The sequence below is a fragment of the Elephas maximus genome, chromosome 12 (genome assembly GCF_024166365.1).
Source record: "Elephas maximus indicus isolate mEleMax1 chromosome 12, mEleMax1 primary haplotype, whole genome shotgun sequence".
In the NCBI taxonomy this organism is placed as follows: domain Eukaryota; kingdom Metazoa; phylum Chordata; class Mammalia; order Proboscidea; family Elephantidae; genus Elephas; species Elephas maximus.
Window position 1 is genome coordinate 82,204,476 of NC_064830.1, and position 22,802 is coordinate 82,227,277.

Sequence of the window (22,802 nt, forward strand, 5' to 3'; positions counted from 1 at the left end):
TTTTTGTAGGAGGAAATTATTTTTAAGCGTGAAAAGGCTTAAACATGTGGAAAGGCAATGGGGAAGAGGGAAGTAGAGGCAAGTGGGAGTGTGTGTGTGTGCGTGTGTGTGCGTGCATACACATGACCGTGGGACAAGGCCTCAGAAGAGATTGCCAATGATGCAATCAAGAGCCCAGGTGGAGGAATTAGTCTTAAATCAGAGAGGAGACACCTTTTCCTGATACAGGAGATAAATCCTCTTCTCAAGCACATTAAGTGCTGTCTTACAGGAAAAATGAGATATGCATATTTTTAAAAAATAACTATAGTACAAACAGAAAGTGTATTATGAGGGGAACCGGTGCTAAAAAAGGGTGGTGTCATTGGTTCCTTGGGGGATGGGGAAGTTCACATGGAGAAGGGCGAGGGCACATGTTCCAGTCAGCAAGGCAGATGGGAAGCTTGCTAAAGATGGTCCTGGCCTCGTCTCAGTCAACAGCCCAGCTCTGTTCACACCTTGGGTATGCTGGGACATGCCATGAAGAGCAAGGAAATTCCATAACTGGCCCAGGCCAGTGAGATCCTTCCATTTTGGGGGTGTAATCAGAATTTTGCCCCCCTAGAAGCCTGGGGGGCTTCTTTTAGAAGCCTGGGGAGCCCAAAGAGCTGGGCCACAGGGTAGACATGCCTCCTGTCTAAGAACAAGCCCTCTTTGGTTCTTTCAAAGGTTTGGAAGCACAATTGAAAGTTGGAGGCCTGAGATGGTTCCTGTGAGCCACGACAATCTACAAAGCGCCTGGCGGTAGGTAACTGCTTGACGCTGTGCCCAAGTGCAGCCTTGGCTGGTGTTATATCTTCTCGGCCAGGAAGTAGCTCACTAGAGACTCTGCCCTCCACCAGACGTGGGCTGAAGTCAGAAGACAACTGCTTTCCACTCCCTGCCCTCCCCCACACCACTGATCCACATGAGCCCTCGTTCCCTGTGTGGCCTCATAGGTGGCTTTCTCCCTCAGCATCGTCTTCCTCTGCCTCCCCAGGTGGGCCCTAAGCCTTCGGTGCCAGGGCAGCAGGAATGTCCTCAGCGCCCTGCGGAAGGCAGTGGAAGTGGACTTCAAGGACAAAGACAAACACCAATCCCAAGGCATCTACCTCTTCACTGGGGGCATCCCCGACCAGGACATGGTGAGTAGGCAGGGTCCTGGGCCCCATTATCCTTAGTGACCCCACATCTTCCCCCAGGTGGAAGCCTAGCAACTAGTTTCTCCAGCATGACTTTCTAAACCAGCACTTCTCAAACTTTAAAACAACTTAACTGGAGATCTTGTTAAAATGCAGGTTCTGATTAAGGAGATCCGAGGCCGGGACTGAATGTCTGCATTTCTAACAAGTTCCCAGGGGATGTCTCTATTGCTGGTCCACAGACCACACTTAAATAATAGCCAGGATCTCTGGGCACCTCCCCAGGCCGCACGCTATTAGGTTGTTGAAATTGTGACCCAGGCTCATTCATCTCTATCTTCAGTGCTGAGTGCTAGACTGGGTACACAGTAGGGCCTCAGGAAAGATTACTAGGCTGAACTGACCTGAGGCCATAGCTGTGGGTTTCTCCTGCTCTCCCGCTCCCCCACAGCCCACGCTGAGTGCTTACATGGCTGAGGCCTGTGGGGGCTGTGACCTCCAGCTGAATGTGTGCTTCTTCTACGTGGGTGAGCCACAGATGGACAGCACACCCCCTGCCTGCTATGCCAGCTGCACTGACACAGCCAACGCCTACAGGGAGGCCACCCGGGCTGCTGGCGGCCGCTTCCACTGGTTTGGAGACACAGGTGTGTGAGTGTTGGCTGACCCTTCCACTTCTCTTCCCAGTCAGCTGTATTAGTACCAACATAGCTCCCATATGCAGTAGACGTATTCCAGAAAAGTTGTATGTGAAAACCACATTTAGACATGTTGTTGTTAGCTGCTATCAAGTCAGCCCCTGATTCATGACGACCCCATGCTCAATCGAACGAAATCCTGCCAGATCCTGCACCACCCTCATCGATTGCAGATTGTACTGTTGTGATCCATAGGGTTTTCATTGGCTGATTTTCAGAAGTAGATTTCCAGGCCTTTCTTCCTAGTCCACCTTAGTCTGGAAGCTCCACTGACACCTGTTCAGCAGCCTAGCAACACATACCACTTTAAAATATTTTAGAATGTTAGAGCCAAAAGGGGCCTAAAGATCCTCTAGATTCTTGTTTCCTAAAGGGTGGTGTATTCATAACAGGGGGCCCCACAAGATCGTTGTAGGTGGTACACAGAGGAACATTTTTTTATTGTGATAGCTACATGCTTGTTTCAACATTTCTTAGAAAAATACCAGCTTGCCACTGTAAGCAATGACCTAAATTTTCTTTTTAAAATATACTTTCAAGTAAACAAAAAGTGAACTGATTAAACACATATATTAAGGAAATAATGGCTTAGGTGGTAACGCAGATAAGGCAAAAATTGTGACAGGGACATGGGAGTGGCTGAGACTTGGGACACACTGGTACACTCCAGCCTCCCCGACTTACAGATGAAGAAATGACTCCCAGCATGTGATGTGCCTGTGGACACACAGTGGCGTGGCCCAGCTATAACTCTAGGACCCTGATTCCCGGCTCTTTCTTTCCATAAAAAAATGCCGGGCATGCACATTTAAATTATTATTCTTGGTTATTACTAATAATGGCACTTCTATAACAGCTCCACCACCTGTCTGTCGGTTTGTCATACTGTGGTGACTCTGATGCTGGAAGGTGTGCCACCGGTCTTTCAAATACCAGCAGGGTCACCCATGGTGGACAGGTTTCAGCAGAGCTTCCAGACTAGACTAGAAAGAAAGGCCTAGCAATCTACTTCCCAGAATTAGCCAGTGAAAACCCTTTGGATCACAACAGAATATTGTCTGATGTAGTGCTAGAAGACGAGCCCCCTAGGCTGGAAGGCAATCAAAATACACAATGGTCGCAACAATGGACTCAAGCGTACCAATGATTCTCAGGATGGCTTAGGACCAGGCAACGTTATGTTCTGTTATACATGGAGTCACCATGAGTTGGAGCCGTCTCCATGGCAACTAACAACATATAACAGCTATTAAATGCCAGACACTGTTCTACGCGTTTTACGTGTATTATGATTCATTCCTCACAGCAAGCCTATGAAATAAGTACTATAGCTATCCCAGATTCACAGATAGGGAAGCTGAGATAGAGAGCTTACTGTCTTACCCAAAACCATACAAGTCAAACAAACAAAACCCACTGCTGTCGAGTCGATTCCGATTCACAGCGACCCTGTAGGACAGAGTAGAACTGCCCGATAGTTTCCAAGGAGCACCTGGCGGATTCGAACTGCCGACCTACTGGTTAGCAGCTGTAACGCTTAACCACTATGCCACCAGGGTTTCCAGCATACAAGTAGTAAGTGGTAAAACTGGAAGTTGAACCCGGGCAGACCAGCTTCAATCTGTGTTCTTAGCCTCTTACTCTAAAAAACCCACTGCCGTCAAGTCGATTCCGACTCATAGCGACCCTATAGGACAGAGTAGAACTGCCCCGCAGAGTTTCCAAGGAGTGCCTGGTGGATTCGAACTGCTGACCTCTTTGGTTAAGAGCTGTAGCACTTAACCACTATGCCACCAGGGTTTCCCCTCTTACTCTAGTCCCTTTCAAATGAGCCACCAATATTTCCTATAGATATTAGCTATTTTAAATAATTCCAGGGTGCGTGTTTTTATTCATGGGGTAGCAAGGCTTGTGCTTCTAACCCTACTCATATTAGGAGTTGAGAGCTCTTGGCTGGATGCCAGGGCACTGGGTCCCCAGGCCAGCCCCATTCTTGGTAACCTCACTGTCCCTGCCTGTCCCCTTCACCACTGAATGGTGTAGCGGTGGTCACTGGTCAGCTCAGCCCACGGAGGCCCCACCCTGGCCTTCAGGCTGGAGTCACCTCCATATGGCCACTGCCAGGACTACATCCCTTCCCCACGCTGACTTTGTGCTTTGTTTCCAGGCATTTATGAAAGTGATGACATCAACGCCATCGTGTCTGAGATGGAAAAGGCTCTCAGCTACTCCCAAAAGGTGAGCCTAGTGTCCCGATCCACTGACAACCAGGGTTCAGATGAAACACTGGTGTTTCCTAGAAGGCACTGGATTTGGGTCTGTATGTTGTGGCCACCCTGGCCTCCTTTGAGTTCCTGAACGCATCAAGCTCTTTCCTAAATTCGCTCCTAATCTAAGGGCCTTTGCACCCACTGTCTCCTCTACTTGCTATTCCCGTCCCAGGTCAGAAAAAGGATCTGGGCTGAGGAATGAGATTTGGGACAGTTCAGGCCCTGGGAGTAGACAGAGAGCATGTGGATGGCCCTGGTCAAGTCAGGAGGAGCCTGGGAAGGAGACACCTCCTGCCTCACTTTTTTAAAAAATAATGTTTTAAGTTTCTCTTTTGTTGTTATTGTGGTAAAATAGAAGGAGCCCTGGTTGCGCAGTGGTTAAGCACCCGACTGCTAACTGAAAGGTTGGCAGTTTGAACCTGCCAGCCACTCTGAGGAAGAAAGATGTGGCTGCCTGCTTCCATAAAGGTCTCAACCTTGGAAACCCTATGGGGCAGTTCTACTCTGTCCTATAGGGTCTTTGTGTCTAGGAATTGACTCGAAGGCAATGGGTGTGGTTAAAATACACAGAACATAAAATTTACCATTTTAAAGTATGCAATTCAGTGGCATTAAGTGTATGTTGTGCAACCATCCCGTCTATCTAGTTGCAGCCTGCCTCCCATTTTAAGTACATCCCTTCTCAGGAAGGACTCATCGTCCGAACTAGATTGTGAGTTCCTTGAGGTGAGGGAGCGTGTCTCCATGTTCTTTCCCTCCCCTGTGCTCCCTTAGACTTGCCTTAGACATCCTCCCTGAGAGAGCTCCTCTTTTGGGCTTTGTCACCCTCTCCTCAGGTGCCAACAGTCCCATCCTTCATCTGATAAACTCATTCACAAGGTGTTAATGGACAAGAATGGCTTCATCCACCTTTCATAGAGCCCTTGTTTGCATTTTAATGGTGTCTTCTAGTGCTTTGAGAATAATTTGTTGTTGTTAGTTGCCATTGAGTCAGTTCCGATTCCCACTCATGGCAACCCTATGTGTGCGGAGTAGAACTGCTCCATAGGGTTTTCAAGGCTGTGACCTTCTGGCAGCAGATAGCGAGGCCTGTCTTCCAGTGTGCCTCTGGGAAGGTTTGAACAGCCAACCTCTCAGCAGTCCAGTACATAACCATTTGTGCCACCCAGGGATTGAGAATAATTCCTGGAGAGCATTTTAGGCAACTGAGAAATTTGTAGACAAAAGGAACCAAGTATTGTACCACTGTCTGGCTGGCGTCTGGAGACAGCCTGGGCACATGGCGAGCTGACAGGTCAGCATTGGTGGCTGCTGGGCACACAGTGTCTGACAGGAAGAGCACTGGTGTTGGAAACAGACCCCTGGCTCCCCCAACCGGTATGAATGGCAGCTCCTCTGCATACTTAGCAGTGGGCGCTAGGGCAAGTCCCTTCTGCTCATGGAGCTTTGGTTTCCTCATCTTTAAGATGGGGATAACAATAGCACCTGCCTCACTGGCATAGCTGGCATAGCTTGTTGGCACAGGGTTCAGGAGCACCAGGCATTTATTAGCCCAACGCCCTCCATACATGGTAGTTATTATTACTAACAGCCTTTATCTGCAGTGCTCTCAGCCCCAGGCCACACTCTAAAGGCAGAAAGAGGAATCCAGGGGATGCCAGAGGTCCCAGGGTACCCAGCCTCCCTGCTGCGTGTGTATATGCGTGTATATGTGTGTATTTGCGTGTGCATGTGTGTGAGTGTATGTGTGTGCATATAAGTGTGTATATGTGCACGTAAGTGTGTATATGTGTGTGTGAGTGTGTGTTTGTAGGTATGTGTGTGTTTATGTGTATTTGCGTATGTGTGTGCATGTATATGTGTATGAGTGTGTGTACATACGTGTTGTGCCTATATGTGTGTGTGAGTGTGCATATGTGTATGTGTGTGTGGAGTGAATGAATGTATATATGAGTGTGTGTATATGTGTGTGAGTATATGTATGTGTGTACATGTGTATGAATGTGTATGTGTGTGTATGAATGTGTGCATGTGTGTGTTGTGTCTGCATGTGTGTCTGCATGTGTCTGTATGTGCGTATGTGTGTGTTTAAGTGAGTGTATGTGTATATGTGTATGTGTGTATGCTTATGAGTGTGTGTACATGTTTGTTGTATCTGTGTGTGTGAGTGAGTGCATGTGTATATGTCTATATGAGTGTGTGTATGTGTGTACGAGTGAGTGTATGTGTGTGTATGTGTCTGTCCACTGCCTGGAGGAACACAGCAGCCGGGGTGCTGCTAACGCCCACCCCCATTGCAGTGTGCCTTACTCGTGGCCTCCCTGAAGAACCAGTCGGGAAAAGAACTGGAAAGCGCTGCTCTCCCTAAAGAAAAGCGAAAGACACTCAAGCAAAGAAGTCAGCCCAGAAACCTCCATCCTCCCAAGCACACAGCCCCCTCCGTGGCCAGAACGGTTTGACTTCCCTCGCTGAGAACACGTAGAGGATTTGGTTTCCATCTTGTCTCCTGGTCTTTCCTAGATCTTAATGTGGCTGAGGCTAAGCCCCCCAGGGCCCAGGGTCAGCAGGGGTGGGGGCAGGGTCTTCAGTGATGGGTGTCCCGGGGTGCCTCCATCTCCGACCTCCAGGGGAAGGAATGCCCCAGGGGACCTGCTTCTCGGCTTTGGGGGCACCTCTGGCCTCCTCTCCCACATCCACCTTTGGTTCTATCTGGTTATCCCAGCTTTGTTTCTAAGCTCCATGCTGAGGGCTCCATGGCGTGGGCACCCACCCTTGCATCTGTGGCTGTAAGGCAGGAGTCTGATCTGAAGAGCCTCTCAGGGGCATCTAGTGGGCTCTTGGTGCTGCTGCCCATGACTTAACAGGGGCCCGATGAGAGCAAGAGCCTGGGGGAGGGCCTGTGCCTGTGAGGGACTTATCTCCATTCACAGCCTGCCAAATCTGTCCTGCCTAAAACACTTTCAGCAATCAGAAGGAGTCTCTAGAGGGGTAACAGTGAAAAGACCCTAGAATCAATAGCACTCGTGAGCAAAAGGGGCACTGAGATCTGTGAGTTCTTCAGTGTTTCACTGACAACAGATCCCTGTGAACACAGCAGGTTTTCTGAATGCAGAAACCTCCCAGGGGATTCTGTCCGCACAGCAACTGCCCTTGTTCACAGAACTCCACCAGGTTTTGGGAGCTAGCCCAAATACATTGCCCTCTCCTACCTTCCGTGCAGTGGTCTGTGGTGAAATCCCAGAATCCCAGGGCCTACTCTTGGGACTTCCATGGTTCCTGAGCTGGCCCCATGTGGGGAGTTTAGGCCATGCCAAGGCCTCTAATGGGACCTCCTGAAAACAGGGCCAGAGGCTCCCCGGAGACGCAGTGCCCAGGACTTTCTCATGGCACCTGGTCCAGAGGTCTCCTCGGCTGGCATGAGGCTCTGGGTGACGTTTAACTATCTCTGAATTCCATTAATACCCAGAAATAAAGGGGCTTCTCCCTTAAAGCCAAGAGGCCTAGTGGGATGCAGAAATTACCTGAATGGTTGCTTGTCATGCTGGAGGCCCAGAAATCCCTGTCTGGTAGGAAATAAGGCAGGTAACTGGTGAACAAAGTTCTGGCAAATTCGCTCTGCTGTCCTAGCGCTCTCTACGTATTCTCTCTCTCTCGCACACGTACACACACACACACATATGTACTTTTTCACCTCAAAACCTAGAGTCCTCTCAGAATCTTCTGTAGGAGATGGGTCAGGCATGTCCTGAGGCATCTCCTTGAGCCTCCCCTGAGCCCCTTTCTTCAAAGGTTCTTAATTGACAGATTGAGGCTGGGGTGACTGGGGTACTGCCCACCACAGAGACCAGGCCACTGATGGGAAAGACTGCCTGTTTTCTAGACCATTAAAGATGACTCTGACAGAGAGAAGAGTCCTCCCTTGAAAGCTCTGAAATGGCGTCCACTCAGTGGCAAAGCAATCACCTCACCAGGTAAGGCACAGCCATGGCCAGACTAGGTAGGGGGAGTGGAGGGATAGCACAAGCATGGCTGGGGCAGGCCCCTGTGCCATGGTGAATCCTGTATCAATAATGAGAGTCACTAAGAGTCTTGATCATGTCCCAGCCCTTCTGCTAAAAGTGTTCAATTTAAAGCCTCTAAGAATTCAATGCACTAGGTACTCTATTAGTTTCCCATTCTACAGATAAACTCCGGCTCAGAGACTAAGGATAGCATGCCAGTTGGTTATGATAAGGCACCAGTATTTTTATGAAAGTACTCAGCTCATAGGACCTAAGATCGTGTATCTAATTTCTAATGTCAAAGGCATAGCAGAGTGATTCGGGGCATGCTTGTGAAGTCAGCAAGACCCAGGCTGGAATCTTGGGTCTACTTCTTATTCACTGAGCCCCACTTGTCTCATCTGTACACTGGGGAGGTTGTGAGGATAAAATGAGACCGTGTATGGAAAGCACTTACCAACATACCTTCACCCGAATTGCGGTTGAATAAACTCCAACTCTTGGCAACCCCATGTGTGTCAGAGGAGATGAATTTTCAGAAGTAGATCACCAGGCCTCTCTTCTGAGGTGTCTCTGGGTGGGCTCAAACCGCCAATCTTTTGGTTAGCAGCCGTGCATATTAATCATTTGTACTGCCCAATATCAGGACTTGGTACATGGTAGCTCTAGCTATTGCCGATCCAGGCAAGATCAAGGGATGCTGGGGCACCTCAAGGCTGCCTTGGAGTGCCATCTTCCAGGACACAGCATAGCTGAAGTTGAGAAGTCCCTAAGCCAGGCAGGACATGAACCCACAAGGCTGCTCCAGCCAACAGGCCAAATGTCCCCTAGCTCCAGCGCAGTCAGTGAAAGAATGGACTACAGAATGGAAGAGGAAGAAGACAAAATCGCGGGAAGCAGAGGCATCTCTCTCACTGTTTTATACAGATACAGGGAATAACGTGGGTAAGTTGGGGGCATAAACCCCGACACAAATGTCTGGGCAGCCCCTCACCCTGTGAGAACTGTAAGGTCAGCAGGCCCCCTGCGAAAGAGGTCCCTCTGGAGCAGACCCATCCTCAAACAACTTGGTTCTCCCAGGCAGGGAAATGGGCCTACGAAGCCTTGACACTGGCATGAGAATGAGAAAAGTTAATATTGAATATAAGATCCCCCTGGGGTCCTTCGGCCGACACTCAGGCTCAGGCAGGGGCAGTGTCCTGAGCTCTGAGGCCGATTGGGAAAGGGTGGAGATGATTCCTGTCAGCCAGCCTGATTAATTCCTGTGAAATGGTACCCATCCAGACAACAGTTCATTGATGCTATGGAAAAAGGAGCTCCCCTTAGCAGCCTTCCACTTAACAGCCTTCCTTTCTGCCTCTTAGCAAATTACACCTAAGGAATTGTACAACTGACTTGATTGACAGGGAAATTGATGGAGAAAAGGGAAACGTGGGAGGAGAATTGGGCCTTGAGGCGCACAGTAACCTCACTCTGTTTCTCCTAGGCTCAGTGTACAAGAGGTACCCTCAGGGAAAGGGTGTAAGAAGGACTAGATCTTCTATGGAGTTGCCCAGAAAGGATAAAATTTGTTCAAGCCAAGAGGTACTGTCTCTACCAGCACATGCCACCAGGCAGTAATTCCATCTACAAACCATTACTTGTAGGAAGGTGGGCCTCCTTGGGAATGAAAACAAATCCACTTAGAATGATTGCTTAATGTGGTGATGGGATAAGGGTTAAATAGACCTAGGTTCGAAACCTGGGTCTGCCACTTCCTCACTGGGTGACCATGGGCAAGTCACTTAGCTACCCTCAGTCTCAGTGTCCTTGTTTGTAAAGTGAGCACAATTGTACTCATCTAATAAAAAACTGAGGAAACCCTGGTGATGGAGTGGTTAAGAGCTACGGCTGCTAACCAAAAGGTCGGCAGTTCGAATCCACCAGGTGCTCCTTGGAAACCCTATGGGGCAGTTCTACTTTGTCCTTTAGGGTCACTAGGAATTGACTCGATGGTAAGGGGTTAATAGGACTGATGTGAGGATCAACTGGAGAACATTTTGTAAAGAAAGTACATTTCGTGGTATCAGGTGCTTTTGTTTGCAAGCCACAGAAATCCCTCTCCTTGTTTATATCCACAAGATAGATAGAACATCTTTCTTCTCACAGGCATCCAATAAGAGCCGGAGCTTGTCTCTGGATGGGCCAATCCTGAATGCTGTGCTTTGATTGGTTTGGGCATGCCCATTCTTGTATCCATCACTGGGGCAAGGAGACTGGGATTATCCTGATTGGTTTAGAGTCTGACCTTCAGACCAATCAGGGCTTTTCACCCAAATTTTGTGGGGGAGGGTGGAGTGGATGTTGTGGAAGCAACTATGTCCACTAGACTAGGGAGTATAGGAGCTCAGTGAACTTTTTTCCTGTGCCCCTATATCTTGTGCATCTCTGACCATAACCAGGGAAGGAATCTTCATGCAATGGATGCTCAGTGAGGGCCTAGGAACCCACAGGTCTACCATTGGAGGTCGATTTAAAAAATCAGGTTTACAGAGAGGAGTCAGTCATTCAATTAAGTCTCAATTATCTGAGATAAAGTTCTTGGCTTTATTAGTTCTCCTTTATTTTAAAGTGGGTAGCCAATTATGGGCTCAAAAAACTGAAGATGGAGATCTCCAGACACATTGGTCCCAGCTGCACTCATCAAAAGACAGGACAGGGGTCGGCATCAGCCAAACACTGCAGTGTCTTCCCCAGCGTCGAGATCAATGTAAGTCATAATCGTTTTTCCTGCCCCAAGTCATGCCTCTTCTCAGCTGCAAGTTGCTCAGGATAGCGTGTCGCAGAAAACCCCATGTGAATGCATGACGCCATGGCTCGTGTTCCTGCTGTTAAGGCCTCCACACTCCCTAAAGTGGGATGCCCTTGGGGAGTGGGAGATGCGGAATCCCGCTGGAAGAAAAGCCACCTCCCATTGTACCTGAGGAGAGCGTTCTGAGTTAGAAGGTGCTTTGGAGTGAGGGCACAGGGCAATGGCTGAAGTAGTCACCAGTAAGAACTCTATGCCCCAAACATCGCCATAGTCCTGTTAGGATGGTGAGATGATTGCTGTGGCAGGAGAGAGAAAAAGGGGGAGGGAAAGAGCAAGAGAACCTTCTTTTTTTTTTGGAGGGTAATTTTTTACATTGCTTTGGCCCTGGAACAAGTACATTTAGAACAAAATGAAAAGCTAAGCCTGCTTTTTTATAAGACCCCATTTATGCTCCTTACCCTTTAGACTACATTGTCAACATTAGGAGAAACTGCAAAGCTAAAAATAGCCACCAGATTTAAATTATCCACCAGAAGACTTTTATGGTAGTTTCATAAACCTGCCCTCTCTCCATCCAAGGCAATCTTAGTTTCCAACTTGTGGACATCACACCTACCATGGGACTTGGCATTAACGGTTTTCTATTTTAAAGGTGGAGATGTTATGCATTTTATTATTACAGTGACCACATTTGCCCAGAGCCATCATCCCAAATCCCCTACTCCTTCCTAGAACCATAAATTCTGATGGTTTAATGAAAACAAAAAATTTTCTAAGTTTACTAAATGTTAAAAACACAAAAATGTATGTTTAATGGATGTTTTGGAAACGATTAACCACAAATGGAATAAGCTGTTCCTGGCTGTTGATGGGGAAATGGAGAAATTCATGGGGGGTGGTTGGTGAGGATTTGCCTTCACATGCCTTAATGCAGGGACTGGTAAGACACCTTCAGTGGACGCTCTGGGAAATCGAAACGTACATCACACACCTGGACAAGGTGTTAAGGCGCTATGTCCAGAGGCTGCAGTGGCTGCTGTCTGGTGAGCCTACCTGCTGTTGTGGAGGGCAGAAGGGCATGAGGGACCCCCGGGTCAGTCCTTCCCAGGCCAGGGACTCGGGAGCTGTCAGGTCAGAATGACCATCTGGGTACAAAATGGTTTGTGGGTGCAGAAGTCCAGCATGGTACTGTTTGTCGAGGGCTGGGTCACAGGGAGGCGGTGCATAGGCCAAAGAGTGCCATAGAGAACCTATAAATCAAGGCTACCTCACCTATCACCCCAGGAACCCTCTCAGGCCCCAAAGCCTAAATGCTCTCCCATCTGGATCTTGGACTAGGTTCTTCAGACTATCTCTCAATTCCCAGCCTACCTTCCTCTGGGTGTGAGCTTAACTCTCCTCCTGAAGGGGTCTTGGTGCTATTTGTAAAGAAGGGAAGGTTCCCCTCTCTATCTCTACCTTCACGGAAGCCTCTAGAAGGTGAGTCCCTTAGTCACATCCAGGAAGGGAAGGTGTGAAGGGTGGCCTTGTGGTGAGGTAGAAGGGCTGAAAGGAAGCCAGTGTGGCTAAGAATGAAGGATAGTATCAATGAGGCCATCCTAGAGAGATGAGGTCATGGCGCAAACTCTGTTCTTTATCCTAAGAGCAATGGGACGCCATTACCATTAAAATGTTTTAAATAAAGGGAAAGTGGGTTATATGATCAAGTTAGCATTTGCAATAATCCCTCTGGTTGCTGTGTGGAAAATAAATTGTTGAAGGGATGAAGTGGAATCAAGGTGATCTAGTAGTGGCCTATATGAAAGATGAGGACAGGTGGAAAAGGGTAGCGTTGGTGGAGATGAACGAAGTGTGTAGAGTTAGGGAGGTTTCAGAGGTAAAAATGACAGGCCTTAGTGGCTTGCAGTGCTTCCACTGTCTGGTTCCTGAAATGGATCAGGAGGCCATTTGTGGCTGTCTGTGTATTCTCATGGAACTTCCCCCATGCCTCAGGGGGAAGCATGTAGCCATTTTGCTCTCGTCCTCATTTTGACATGAGCATGGCCAGAGCACACGCCAGATGAGTCCTAGGAGGCTCCTGGCAGCGGATCCAGCCAGCTCAGCCTACCAGGTTTCCCGGGAGTAGGTCCCTTTTGCAGCAGCTTTTCCATTTTTCCCTCCTGCCTCCAATGAGGCCCCAGAGGCGTCAGTGGAGAACAGGCCCTGCCCTGGACATAGCATTTTCTGCTGTTTGGCTTTCCTGTGTGTTACCTCCATTTAGCTGGTGGAGCCAGACTAGGATTAGAGGTTGCCTGACTACAGCCTGGATCAGAGGGATAGGTTTGAATCTAACCTCTACCACTGCCAGTCTGTGTGCACCTGGGCTAGTCTCCAGCCCTCTTGGTTTCCCCTTGGGATAAATTCCAAATCCTTTCATAGCCTCTTTAACCTCTCCAGCTTTATCTCATGTCCCTCTGTCCAGGAGTCTCTCCAGCCAACCTTTTTTTTATTCCCCATTGGCTTTTTCCACTTCCTCAAGCGTGCCACGCTCTGCCCTCCCTCCTCAGAGCTTTTTCACAGGCTGCTCCCTCTATCTGCCATAAGCTCCACACCCCCACCTTTTTCCTTGGCTGTTACTCATCTCCAGCTTCAGTGGTAGGTTCTTTGCTCCCTACCCTACATCCAACTGATTCAGTTTTCTCCATTACATGTTCCCATAACACCATCCACTTGTTTGTAGCCCTCAGCAGATTTTGTCTTTTTTAAACGTTATTATGTTTTCAGTGAAAGGCCACACAGCAAATTCGTTTCCCATTTGACAATTTCTACACAAACTGTTCGGCTACATTTTTCGCAAGGTGTCAGCGTTCTCTTTAATTGCGTTCTGGTTGTTCCCTTTCCAGTGCTCTAGTTTCCCTGTCCCCCTTATCTTCTCATCTTTGCTTTAGAGTAATTGTTGACCTTTTGTTCTCATGTAGTTTTTTAATGGAGTGCTGTACTCACAGGTACTATGTTTTATTTTGTGTACCAATCTGTTATTTTGCTGAAAGGTGACCTCAGAGGATAGTTTCTGTTCAAGTATCTCAGGGCAGTAGTCTCAGGGAGTTGTCCAGTAAATCTAGACTTTTTAAGAATTTGAGTTCTGTTCCGCGTTTTTCTCCCATTCTATCAGGGTCCAACTATTGGGGCCCTGATCCGAATAGTCGGTAGTGGTAGCCAGGCACCATCTAGTTCATTGTCTCAGGGTAGATGAAGCTTCAGTAGAGTTTTAATTATTCATTTAATAGCTGTCTTCCTTGCTGAACTATATGCTCCATGAGGGCAGGCACCCACTCTTGTTTACTATTATACTTTGCCTAACACATAGCAGACGTTCAGTTAATTTCTGTTGACCACTTGACTGACCACATGCTCTCTAACATCTCTTCCAGCCCAAAACAATACTATGACACTATTAGTCTAACTACTTAATTTTAGAGATGAAGAAACTCAAGCTCAGGGAGATTATAACCACTTGAGCAAGTCACCACAGGTAGAACCAGTGCTGAAATCCCTATCTCTCAAAGACTAATCCTCTGACCCGCTCTGCCCTTGGGCCACTGCCCCCTCCAAAAGCACCACAGAGACCATCTCCCAGTGAACTAACCAGTTGCCATGGCGTCGACTTCGACTCATGGCAACCCCATGTGTGTCAGAGTAGACCTGTGCACCATAGGGTTTTCAATGGCTGATTATTCAGAAGTAGATCACCAGGCCTTTCTTCCAAAGTGCCTCTGGGTGGACTCAAACTTCCAACCTTTCACTTAGCAGCCAAGCGCTTACCGTTTGCAACACCCAGAGACTCCTCTTAATGGGTTGACATCTGATAAGTTATCACTCAGGCAGCAGGTGTTGCAAAACCAGGGATCTGATAGATACAGTGAGGAAAACCACCCAGGAGGAGAGACCCTTCACTCCTTTCCTGCCTCTGTTGCCACCCACCTCGGAGCAGGGAGCCGCCGACTGTTTGGCGCCATTTTGGAGAGCAAAGTATGCATCCTCCTGGACACATCAGGGTCTATGGGCCCCTACCTGCAGCAGGTGAAGACAGAGCTGATTCTGCTGATTTGGGAGCAGCTGCGGAAGCACTGCAAGAGGTAGGAGGCAGAGGCGTGGGCTCAGAGAGATCGAAGGGCTGGTTCTGGGCTTCCCTGGCCAAGGCCCTTCCCTCCTCGCAGTTCCAGCAGGCCTGGAAGTTTCTGAAATCTCTTCTGAATAGCTGATTTGAGCCAAAAGGAACACTATTCTGCTACAGAAGTAAAGCAGATCTTAGAAATCCATCTGAGGCCCAGGGGCAACTGCAAGCAGAGCCACTGTGGCCTTGAAATGTGCATTTCAGTTGAACTTCATTTTTTAAAAAGGGGGGCATGTGTTTGTTCAAGGGGGGCATGTGTTTGTTCTCTACCCAGAAAGATCCACAGTAAGGGAACACCAGGAGACTCTGGCCCTAGGCTGGGACTCATTCTTGCCTTAATAAGAGTAAACATTTATTAAGGAGCTCTGGTGGTGCAAATGGTTAAATATTGAGCTGCTAACTGAGAGGATGGCAGTTCAAACCCACCCAGCATCTCCCCGGGAAAAAGACCTGGTGAACTGCTGCTGTATAGATTACATCCAAGAAACGCCTATGGAGTAGTTTTACTCTGTCACATGGGATCAGTATGAATTGGAAAAGACTTAATGGCACCCAACAACAACAGCAAGCGCATATTGAGTTCTTTCCTTGTGCCAAGCACTTTAACTCATGATTTGATTCAATCCTCACAACAGCCCTATGAGATATTGCTATTGTACCCCCATTTTCCAGACAAAGAGAGTAGGATTCAAAGAAGTTAAAGCTTAAGCTAGATTAAAGGAGGTAAGCGATTTACCCAAGATCATATAGCCAGTCAGTGGCTGAGCTGGTATTTAAATCTATTTCTGCCTGCATCCAGAATCTTCACTGTGTATTTTCTCATTCTACAGAGCCCACAGCCCTTTCCCTGAGAGGCCACAGGGCTCTCTGCAAGGGTCTTCACTGAGATTAAGTGAATAGTCCTCACTAAGGTTAAACGAAAAAAACCAAACCCATTGCCATCAAGTCAATTCCGACTTGTAGGAACCCTACAGGATAAAGTAGAACTGCCCCATAGGGTTTCCAAGGAGTGGCTTGGTAGATTTGAACTGCCAACCTTTTGGTTAGCAGCCAAGCTCTTAACAACTGAGCCACCAGGGCTCCTCACTAAGATCACCTCACTGAAATTCAGTGTAGACTGGTCTGTTCTAACTAATTTCTTTCTTTCCTTCTCTGCTCCCACTCCTCTTCCTCTCTCCCCAGTTTTAACCTGATCAGCTTTGCAGAGGGCCTACAACCATGGCAGGAAACCCTGGTGGCGACCACAGATGCAGCGTGCCATGAAGCTATGCAATGGGTGACCCACTTGGAAGCTCAGGGAAATACCTCAGTCTTGCAAGCATTACTGGCAAGTTCCACCACTGAGCCCAGTCCCCACACTATCACCTATACTGATATTAAGAAGGTCACCTTCCATTTGCATGATGCTTTAGAATTTACAAAGCACTTTAGCATTTACAAAGTGTTTTTCACACTTATTTCATCTTCCCCAGAACCCAGTGAGAGAGGGATTCTCATGGTTCCCACTTTGTAGATGAAGACACAAAGGTTCAGCAAGGTTAAGTGACTTGCTTGGGGTTAACCAGGTAGGAAATGGGCCATGGCTTTTGCCCTTCCTGGTTAGCCCCACAAGTCCCTGAGTGGTGCAAATGGTTAACGTAAAATTGGCTGCTAACCAAAAAGTTGGAGGTTCGAGTCCACTCAGAGGCACTTTGGAAGAAAGGCCATTGAAAACCATATGGAGTGATTCTATTCTGACACACATGGGGTTGCCATGAGTTGGAGTCGACTCAACAACAACTGGTTTTTGGTTAGCCCCTGCCCTTGAGCCAGCCAACCTTCCCATGCTCTTTCAGAAAGCTTTCAGTTTTCCCGATGTGGAAGGATTGTACTTGCTGACCGATGGGAAGCCAGACACAAGCTGCAGCCTTATTCTAAGCGAAGTTCAAAAACTCAAGGAGAAAAGAGACGTGAAAGTGCACACCATTTCCTTTAGCTGCTCAGACAGGTGAGCACGGAGGAGTCAGCCGAGTTTTTTTACATTTCACTTGGCCACATGTCTGAGGGGAGAGTCTGAGCTGCCTCACCTAATCCAGGAACTCACATTAGACACTGACATTTCCTGGGCCCAGATCCTATGACTTAGACATTGGGAGATGCATTGTTTTCCTAGAGCCCTTGTGCAGGTGTTACACCCCAGGGTGGAAATACCTCTCTCCACCCCTAGCCTGCCCATCAACAGGGTGCTCTCTGACTTTCTCCAGCAGGGAAACGGATTGTCACCAATTCACCCAGTCATGTTTTATTCTCCCTCACAACCTTTTCTTGGAAGCACATTTGTAAATACTTAGGGAAAAGTTAGAGACGAAAACATAACAGATTAATGTAGCATTGTTATGGCTATTTCTATAAAAGATTGCTACAGAAGAATATTTGTTAGATAAGAGAGATTCAGAAAAACTTTAATATTATTACTAAACATTAAAACTATTTAAAAATTATTAAATAATAACATTATTAAAAACTGTGGTTACAGTAGAAACTTAGGGCTTTCCTTGTCTAAAGCATGTTGTTGTTGATAGGTGCTATTGAGTCTGTTCCAACTCATAGCGACCCTGTGCACAACAGAGTGAAACACTGCCGAGTCCTGCGCCATGCTCACAATTGTTGCTAAGCATGAGCGTGTTGTTGCAGCCACTATGTCAATCCATCTTGTTGAGGGTCTTCCTCTTTTTTGCTGACCCTCTACTTTACCAAGCATGATGTCCTTCTCCAGGGACTGATCCCTCCTAATAACATGTCTAAAATATGTGAGACATAGTCTCACCATCCTTGCTTCTAAGAAACATTCCGGTTGTACTTCTTCCAAGACAGATTTTTTTGTTCTTTTGGCAGTCCACGGAAAGCTCCATAAAGATCAGACCATGTCCCTCACTGGCCCAACACATAGTGAAAAAAAAAAAAATTTTTTTTTTTTTTAGGCACTGGATAAATGTCCAATAAATGAATGGGGGCTGGAATGTGCGGGCCATGTTCTTTGAGGGAATCCAGGCTAAATGGGACACCAACATGGTGAGCCCCCTTCACTTAGGAGCAGCTGGCTGGGAAAGTGGGCTTGAGGATGCAAACCATGGTTAATGGCACAGAGCCTCAGGACCTAAGTTCCATTACCAGGACAATTTATCTTAAATCTAACATACTTAAGCTCCCCCTGGACCCAGGGCTCAGGGGAACTTGCCTGGGGAACTGGTTGTCTAATGGAACCCTCTGTTTCTCCCCACTAGGGCAGCAGTTGAATTCCTGAGAAAGTTGGCCTCCCTCACCAGGGGGCGCTATCACTGTCCTGTTGGGGAGGACACACTCTTCCAAATTCATGGCATGCTGACCAAAGGCTTCATTGATGAAAGGGTAGGTTGTGGAGTTGCTCTGGTCTGTTGAAATGGCTCAACAAAATGTCAACAGGTAGTTGTTTCCTTCTAACTAAAAAGACCCCTGCTTCTCTTGTAAGACAAAGGTTTCCTGCACTGAGTGGAAGGCTGTGTTTAATTAGCTCTAGGATTCTTCTCCTGAGATTTTGGATTTCCACGTCCCATCCAGTCATTTAATGGATTCAAATTCACACTTATTTCCCTTTTTCAAGGATCCTGTCTTGCCATTATTTGAAGGAGATGATTTAAAGAGACTGGCCCAGGAGATCACCAAAGCAAGAAGCTTCTTCTGGCAGGCCCAGTCCTTCAGGTATCCCCTTCAAGCAGCCCCTCCCACCTACCCCTTGGCTCCAACCCACCCAGACCCGGGGGTCCATCAAGACAGGGCCTACCCTAGTCATGGCACCCTTGCCCCAAGAGCCCTTGCCCTGCTTCTCCCTGCCAGGCCCAGAAGTCTGGGCATCAGGGGGACCATATTCCTTCATCTCCTATCTACTAGATCCCAACTCCAGAAGAAAAATGATGTGGAACCAAAGGTTGCTCCTTTATAGAGAAGCATTCTCAGGTAAGGGAGGGAAGGGATTCACCAATGCTGAGTGTCTACTAAGCCAGGCAACATGCTGGGGAGGAATTCCTCCAGACAGATGGGCCATTCTACAAAGAAAATTCCCTGGGCATATCTTGGCCATGAGGGCAAGGTGATCTGGAAAGCTGCAACCTACAGGTTATCCACAGGCAACGCAATTCCAAGCACCAGGACTCCCTGGAAGTTGAGGAAGGAAAGACTCAGTTCTTTGTATATTTGGCCATCCCCAGGTCTACCCTAACTCTCCTGCCCTGTCCCCCAACACACCCTACACTCCAGCCACAAGATTGCCACTCACTGGGACGGCCTGCACTGAGCCCCCTGCCTGGGATGTCCTTCTTGCCACTGTCTGCCTGGTGACTCCTGCTCATCCTTCAAGGCACAGCTCAAATGATATCAGCTCCACTGTGAAGATGTCCCTAGGACCCATCAAAAGCTGAAAGCCTCCAGGCAGAGCTGGGAGCCTCCAGTCTTCCTCCCACAGCATTCTGACCAACCTCTCTCTTCTTGCATTTAGCACTCCATGTCATGATTCCTTGCTCACTTGTCTAATTCTTTTCCTTGACCGTGATCTCCCTCAGGATGAAGCTGGTGTCCTAAGCATCTCTGGGTCCCCAGAACTGACCACATGGAAGACACTCAGTAAACACTGAACATCCAGCTTTGTTGCAGGAGCCCAGCTCTGGAAACTAACCTGGTGGGGTTGTTTTTGCCCTGGTCCTCACTCTGGGCTTCCCACCACCCTGGTCCATGGAGGTCTATGCAGATTCACCATCAGCCCATCTTGGAGGAAGAAGAAACAAGTGAGCCCTCACTGCCACCTCCCACCCCTGCTACCACATCAACCGGACTGAGCTGAAGGCTGCTCTGGAGCCCAATCTAGAGCGAATGCTCTGCTTGAGCATGTGGAATCAGGTTGGGTCTCTGGGCCCAGCCCCACTGTGAACATATGAAGTGAATGTGTAGTGTATTATTTTATCTGGTGCATCTTCTAAAACAAATAAAAACTATTCTTTTATTTCATTAATAACATTAAAATGACTTTAAAGAAAAACTGTTTGAAGTGATCATTGGTACCTGTGTGTGTATGCAGACTTTACTTATTAAACAACTCATATCCAGAAGATATAAAGAACTTCAGATCAATAAGAAAAAGATAAATATCCCATCATTTTAATATGGACAAAAGACTCAGTCACTTCACAAATGGACAATAGGTATATGAAAAAGTGCTCAACAGCCCCACCCATCAGGGAGATGCACATTAAAACCACTACACACCCACCAGAATGGCTAAAAATAAAAAAGACTAGCCTAAAAGCAAAGAAGCGAAGGCGGGAAAGGACAGGAAAGCTGGACAAAAGGACACAGGGATCCCAGAGTGGAAAGGGAAAGGGTGAGAATGCTGATGCATTGTGGGGATTGCAACCAATGTCACAAAACAACTTGTGTATAAGTTTTTTCATGAAAAACTAATTTGTGCTGTAAACTTTCACCTAAAACACAATAAAATTGAAATAAAATCAAAACGCTGACATCAAGATATGGAGCAACTGGAACTCTCATACGTTGCGGGAGTGGGGGCTGTAAATTGGTTCAACCACTTTAGAAAATCTTTTGGCAATTTATACTAAAGTAAAATATACACCTACTCTATGACTCAGCAATTCCACTCCTAGGTATTACCCAAGAGAAAGGCGTGCCTATGTTCAACAAAAGACTTGTACGGGAATGTTTATAGTAGCTATGTTCATAAGAGCCAAAAACCAGAGACAACCCAAATGTCATCAATGGTAGAATGGACAAATAGATTGTGATACATATGTAGAGTAGAATATTATGCAGCACAGCAATTTAAAAAGAATGAACTACAGCATTATTCAACAGCATGCACCAATCTCATGAACAATATTGAGCAAAAGAAGCCAGTCGCAAAAGAGTACATACTGTGTGCTTCCATTTATATGAAATTGAAGAGCAAGCAAAAGTAACTGTTGGTGACAGAAGTCAGAATACTGGCTACTTCTGGAGGGGTATTTACTCATGAGAGCTCAAAGGGGACATTGGGGTGCTAAAAGTGTTCTATATCTTGATCTAGGCAGTGATTACATTAATATATGTTGTTGTTAGTTGCTGTCGAGTTGATTTCAACTCATTGAGACCCCACGTGTGTAGACTAGAACTGTCCTCCATAGGATTTTCAAGACTGTGACCCTTCATAAACAGATCACCAGGCCTGTCTTCTAAAGCACCTCTGGGTGGGTTTGAACTGCCAACCTTCCAGCTAGTAGTTAAGTGTTTAACTGTTCGTGCCACTCAAGGACTCCTACATTCATACTTACATAAGTAAAAGTTACTCAAGCTGTTAAAAAATAAACTCAATTTACTAAGGTTTGACAAGCGCCCTAGCTGGTCTGGAATTGGCCCATACATTTAACAAGTACTTCCTGACACCCGCTTTTACCATGCTCTGTGCTTGGCCCTAGGGAGACGTGGACCCCGCCATGGTGGATCTCAGACTGGTCATCAGACAACTGTGGACAAGACTGTCCTCAGGGCAGTCGAGGGGGCTGTAGAGGCACAGAGGAGGCCACGTAGCCCAGCCTGGGTGCCACAAAGATAAATCTTTGGCAGTGGTATAAGTGATGGAAGCACAGAAAGGTCCTGGACAGTTACCCTTCTGGGTCGCCCCTACAAGCACAGATAAAATGGCCTGTGGTTGTGTTGGAAGCTATGCTTCTACTAGTAAAACAACACCAACTAACTGGTTGGTCCTGGGGAATGTGAGTTCTCTGGACCTGCTTGTGGGAGAGGAAGACACTGGTCTCTGTGAATCAAAGGATGGACCAGAGACACAACTCAAGGCACAGGACCTGGGTTCGAATCCCAATCTTTCATATAACAATGATAACAGCCACCATTTTTTGAGTGCCAACTGAGCAGGCAAGATGCTAAGCATTTTGCATTTATAGCGTTAGCCATAAGCCTTACAACCTCACTGTTGTAAAGTACACATTTCCGGTTTACTGACGAAGAACCTGAGCCTCATGGTTGCCTACAGACATGTAGCAAGAGATCAGCAAAGCCAGGATTTGAACCCAGATCTGACTTACACTCTGAGTCTCCTTTTCATCTCTTTGAATCTGTTTCCCTGTTTCTTAAATTGAGATAAAACTCACAGAGTTGTGAGGATTAAGCAAGATACCTTACCATCTGGCACATAGCGTGCATTGGCAAAGATTTTGTTTTTCTCTTCACCACACCCACCTCTGTCCACAGAAGATGTTCATACTGGTTGAAGCCTTTCCAGACACTCTCTTCAGACTAAAGTGGCCAGCCCTCGGTGCTCTCTCAGCCCCCTGTAGCACTAGTCTAGAGCTGTGTGAGCTGTTGGGTGCGAGCCTGCCTCTCTGCTACGACCACTTGAATATGAGTGTCCTGGAGCCAGGGATGGTGTGATCCATCTGGGTCCCCAGCACAGGGGACAGGCGAGCACTGAGGAAGCACTCATTGATCGCGGAATGATGGTATTGGTGATGGATGGACATGAGGTGGGTGGAAGAACTCAAGAAAGGAAGGGTAGATAGATGAGTGGAGGAAGGAAAGAAAGATATATGGAATGAAATGGATGAATAGAAGTTTGGATGAATGGAAGGCTGGATGGATGGACATTCAGATGAACAGGTGGAAGGATGGATGAGAGAAAAGATGGATGAATGAATAGATAGGTGGATGA

At 47.4% G+C, this 22,802-nt stretch overlaps 1 protein-coding gene across 5 annotated transcripts in view; it reads left to right on the top strand.

Annotated features, from left to right (window-relative positions):
* Positions 1-20,102, top strand: part of VWA3A (von Willebrand factor A domain containing 3A) — an 80,260-nt gene extending 60,158 nt beyond the window's left edge. For 3 of the 5 annotated variants that reach the window (XM_049904356.1, XM_049904357.1, XM_049904355.1), the window contains 14 exons: positions 709-783; positions 1,019-1,163; positions 1,612-1,807; positions 4,026-4,096; positions 6,429-6,581; positions 8,009-8,099; positions 8,961-9,074; positions 9,616-9,713; positions 10,741-10,878; positions 11,855-11,963; positions 12,259-12,399; positions 14,891-15,035; positions 16,256-16,400; positions 18,337-18,440. In XM_049904356.1, the coding sequence (XP_049760313.1) occupies positions 709-783; positions 1,019-1,163; positions 1,612-1,807; positions 4,026-4,096; positions 6,429-6,581; positions 8,009-8,099; positions 8,961-9,074; positions 9,616-9,713; positions 10,741-10,878; positions 11,855-11,963; positions 12,259-12,399; positions 14,891-15,035; positions 16,256-16,400; positions 18,337-18,348 (1,633 nt within the window). In that variant the 3' untranslated portion in view covers positions 18,349-18,440. Of the gene's footprint in view, positions 1-708; positions 784-1,018; positions 1,164-1,611; positions 1,808-4,025; positions 4,097-6,428; positions 6,582-8,008; positions 8,100-8,960; positions 9,075-9,615; positions 9,714-10,740; positions 10,879-11,854; positions 11,964-12,258; positions 12,400-14,890; positions 15,036-16,255; positions 16,401-16,908; positions 17,061-18,336; positions 18,461-18,692; positions 18,791-18,979; positions 19,046-19,647 lie in introns of those variants that run through there. The other 2 variants (XM_049904359.1, XM_049904358.1) reach the window with 2 other exon arrangements.
* Positions 20,103-22,802: the final 2,700 nt, after the last annotated feature.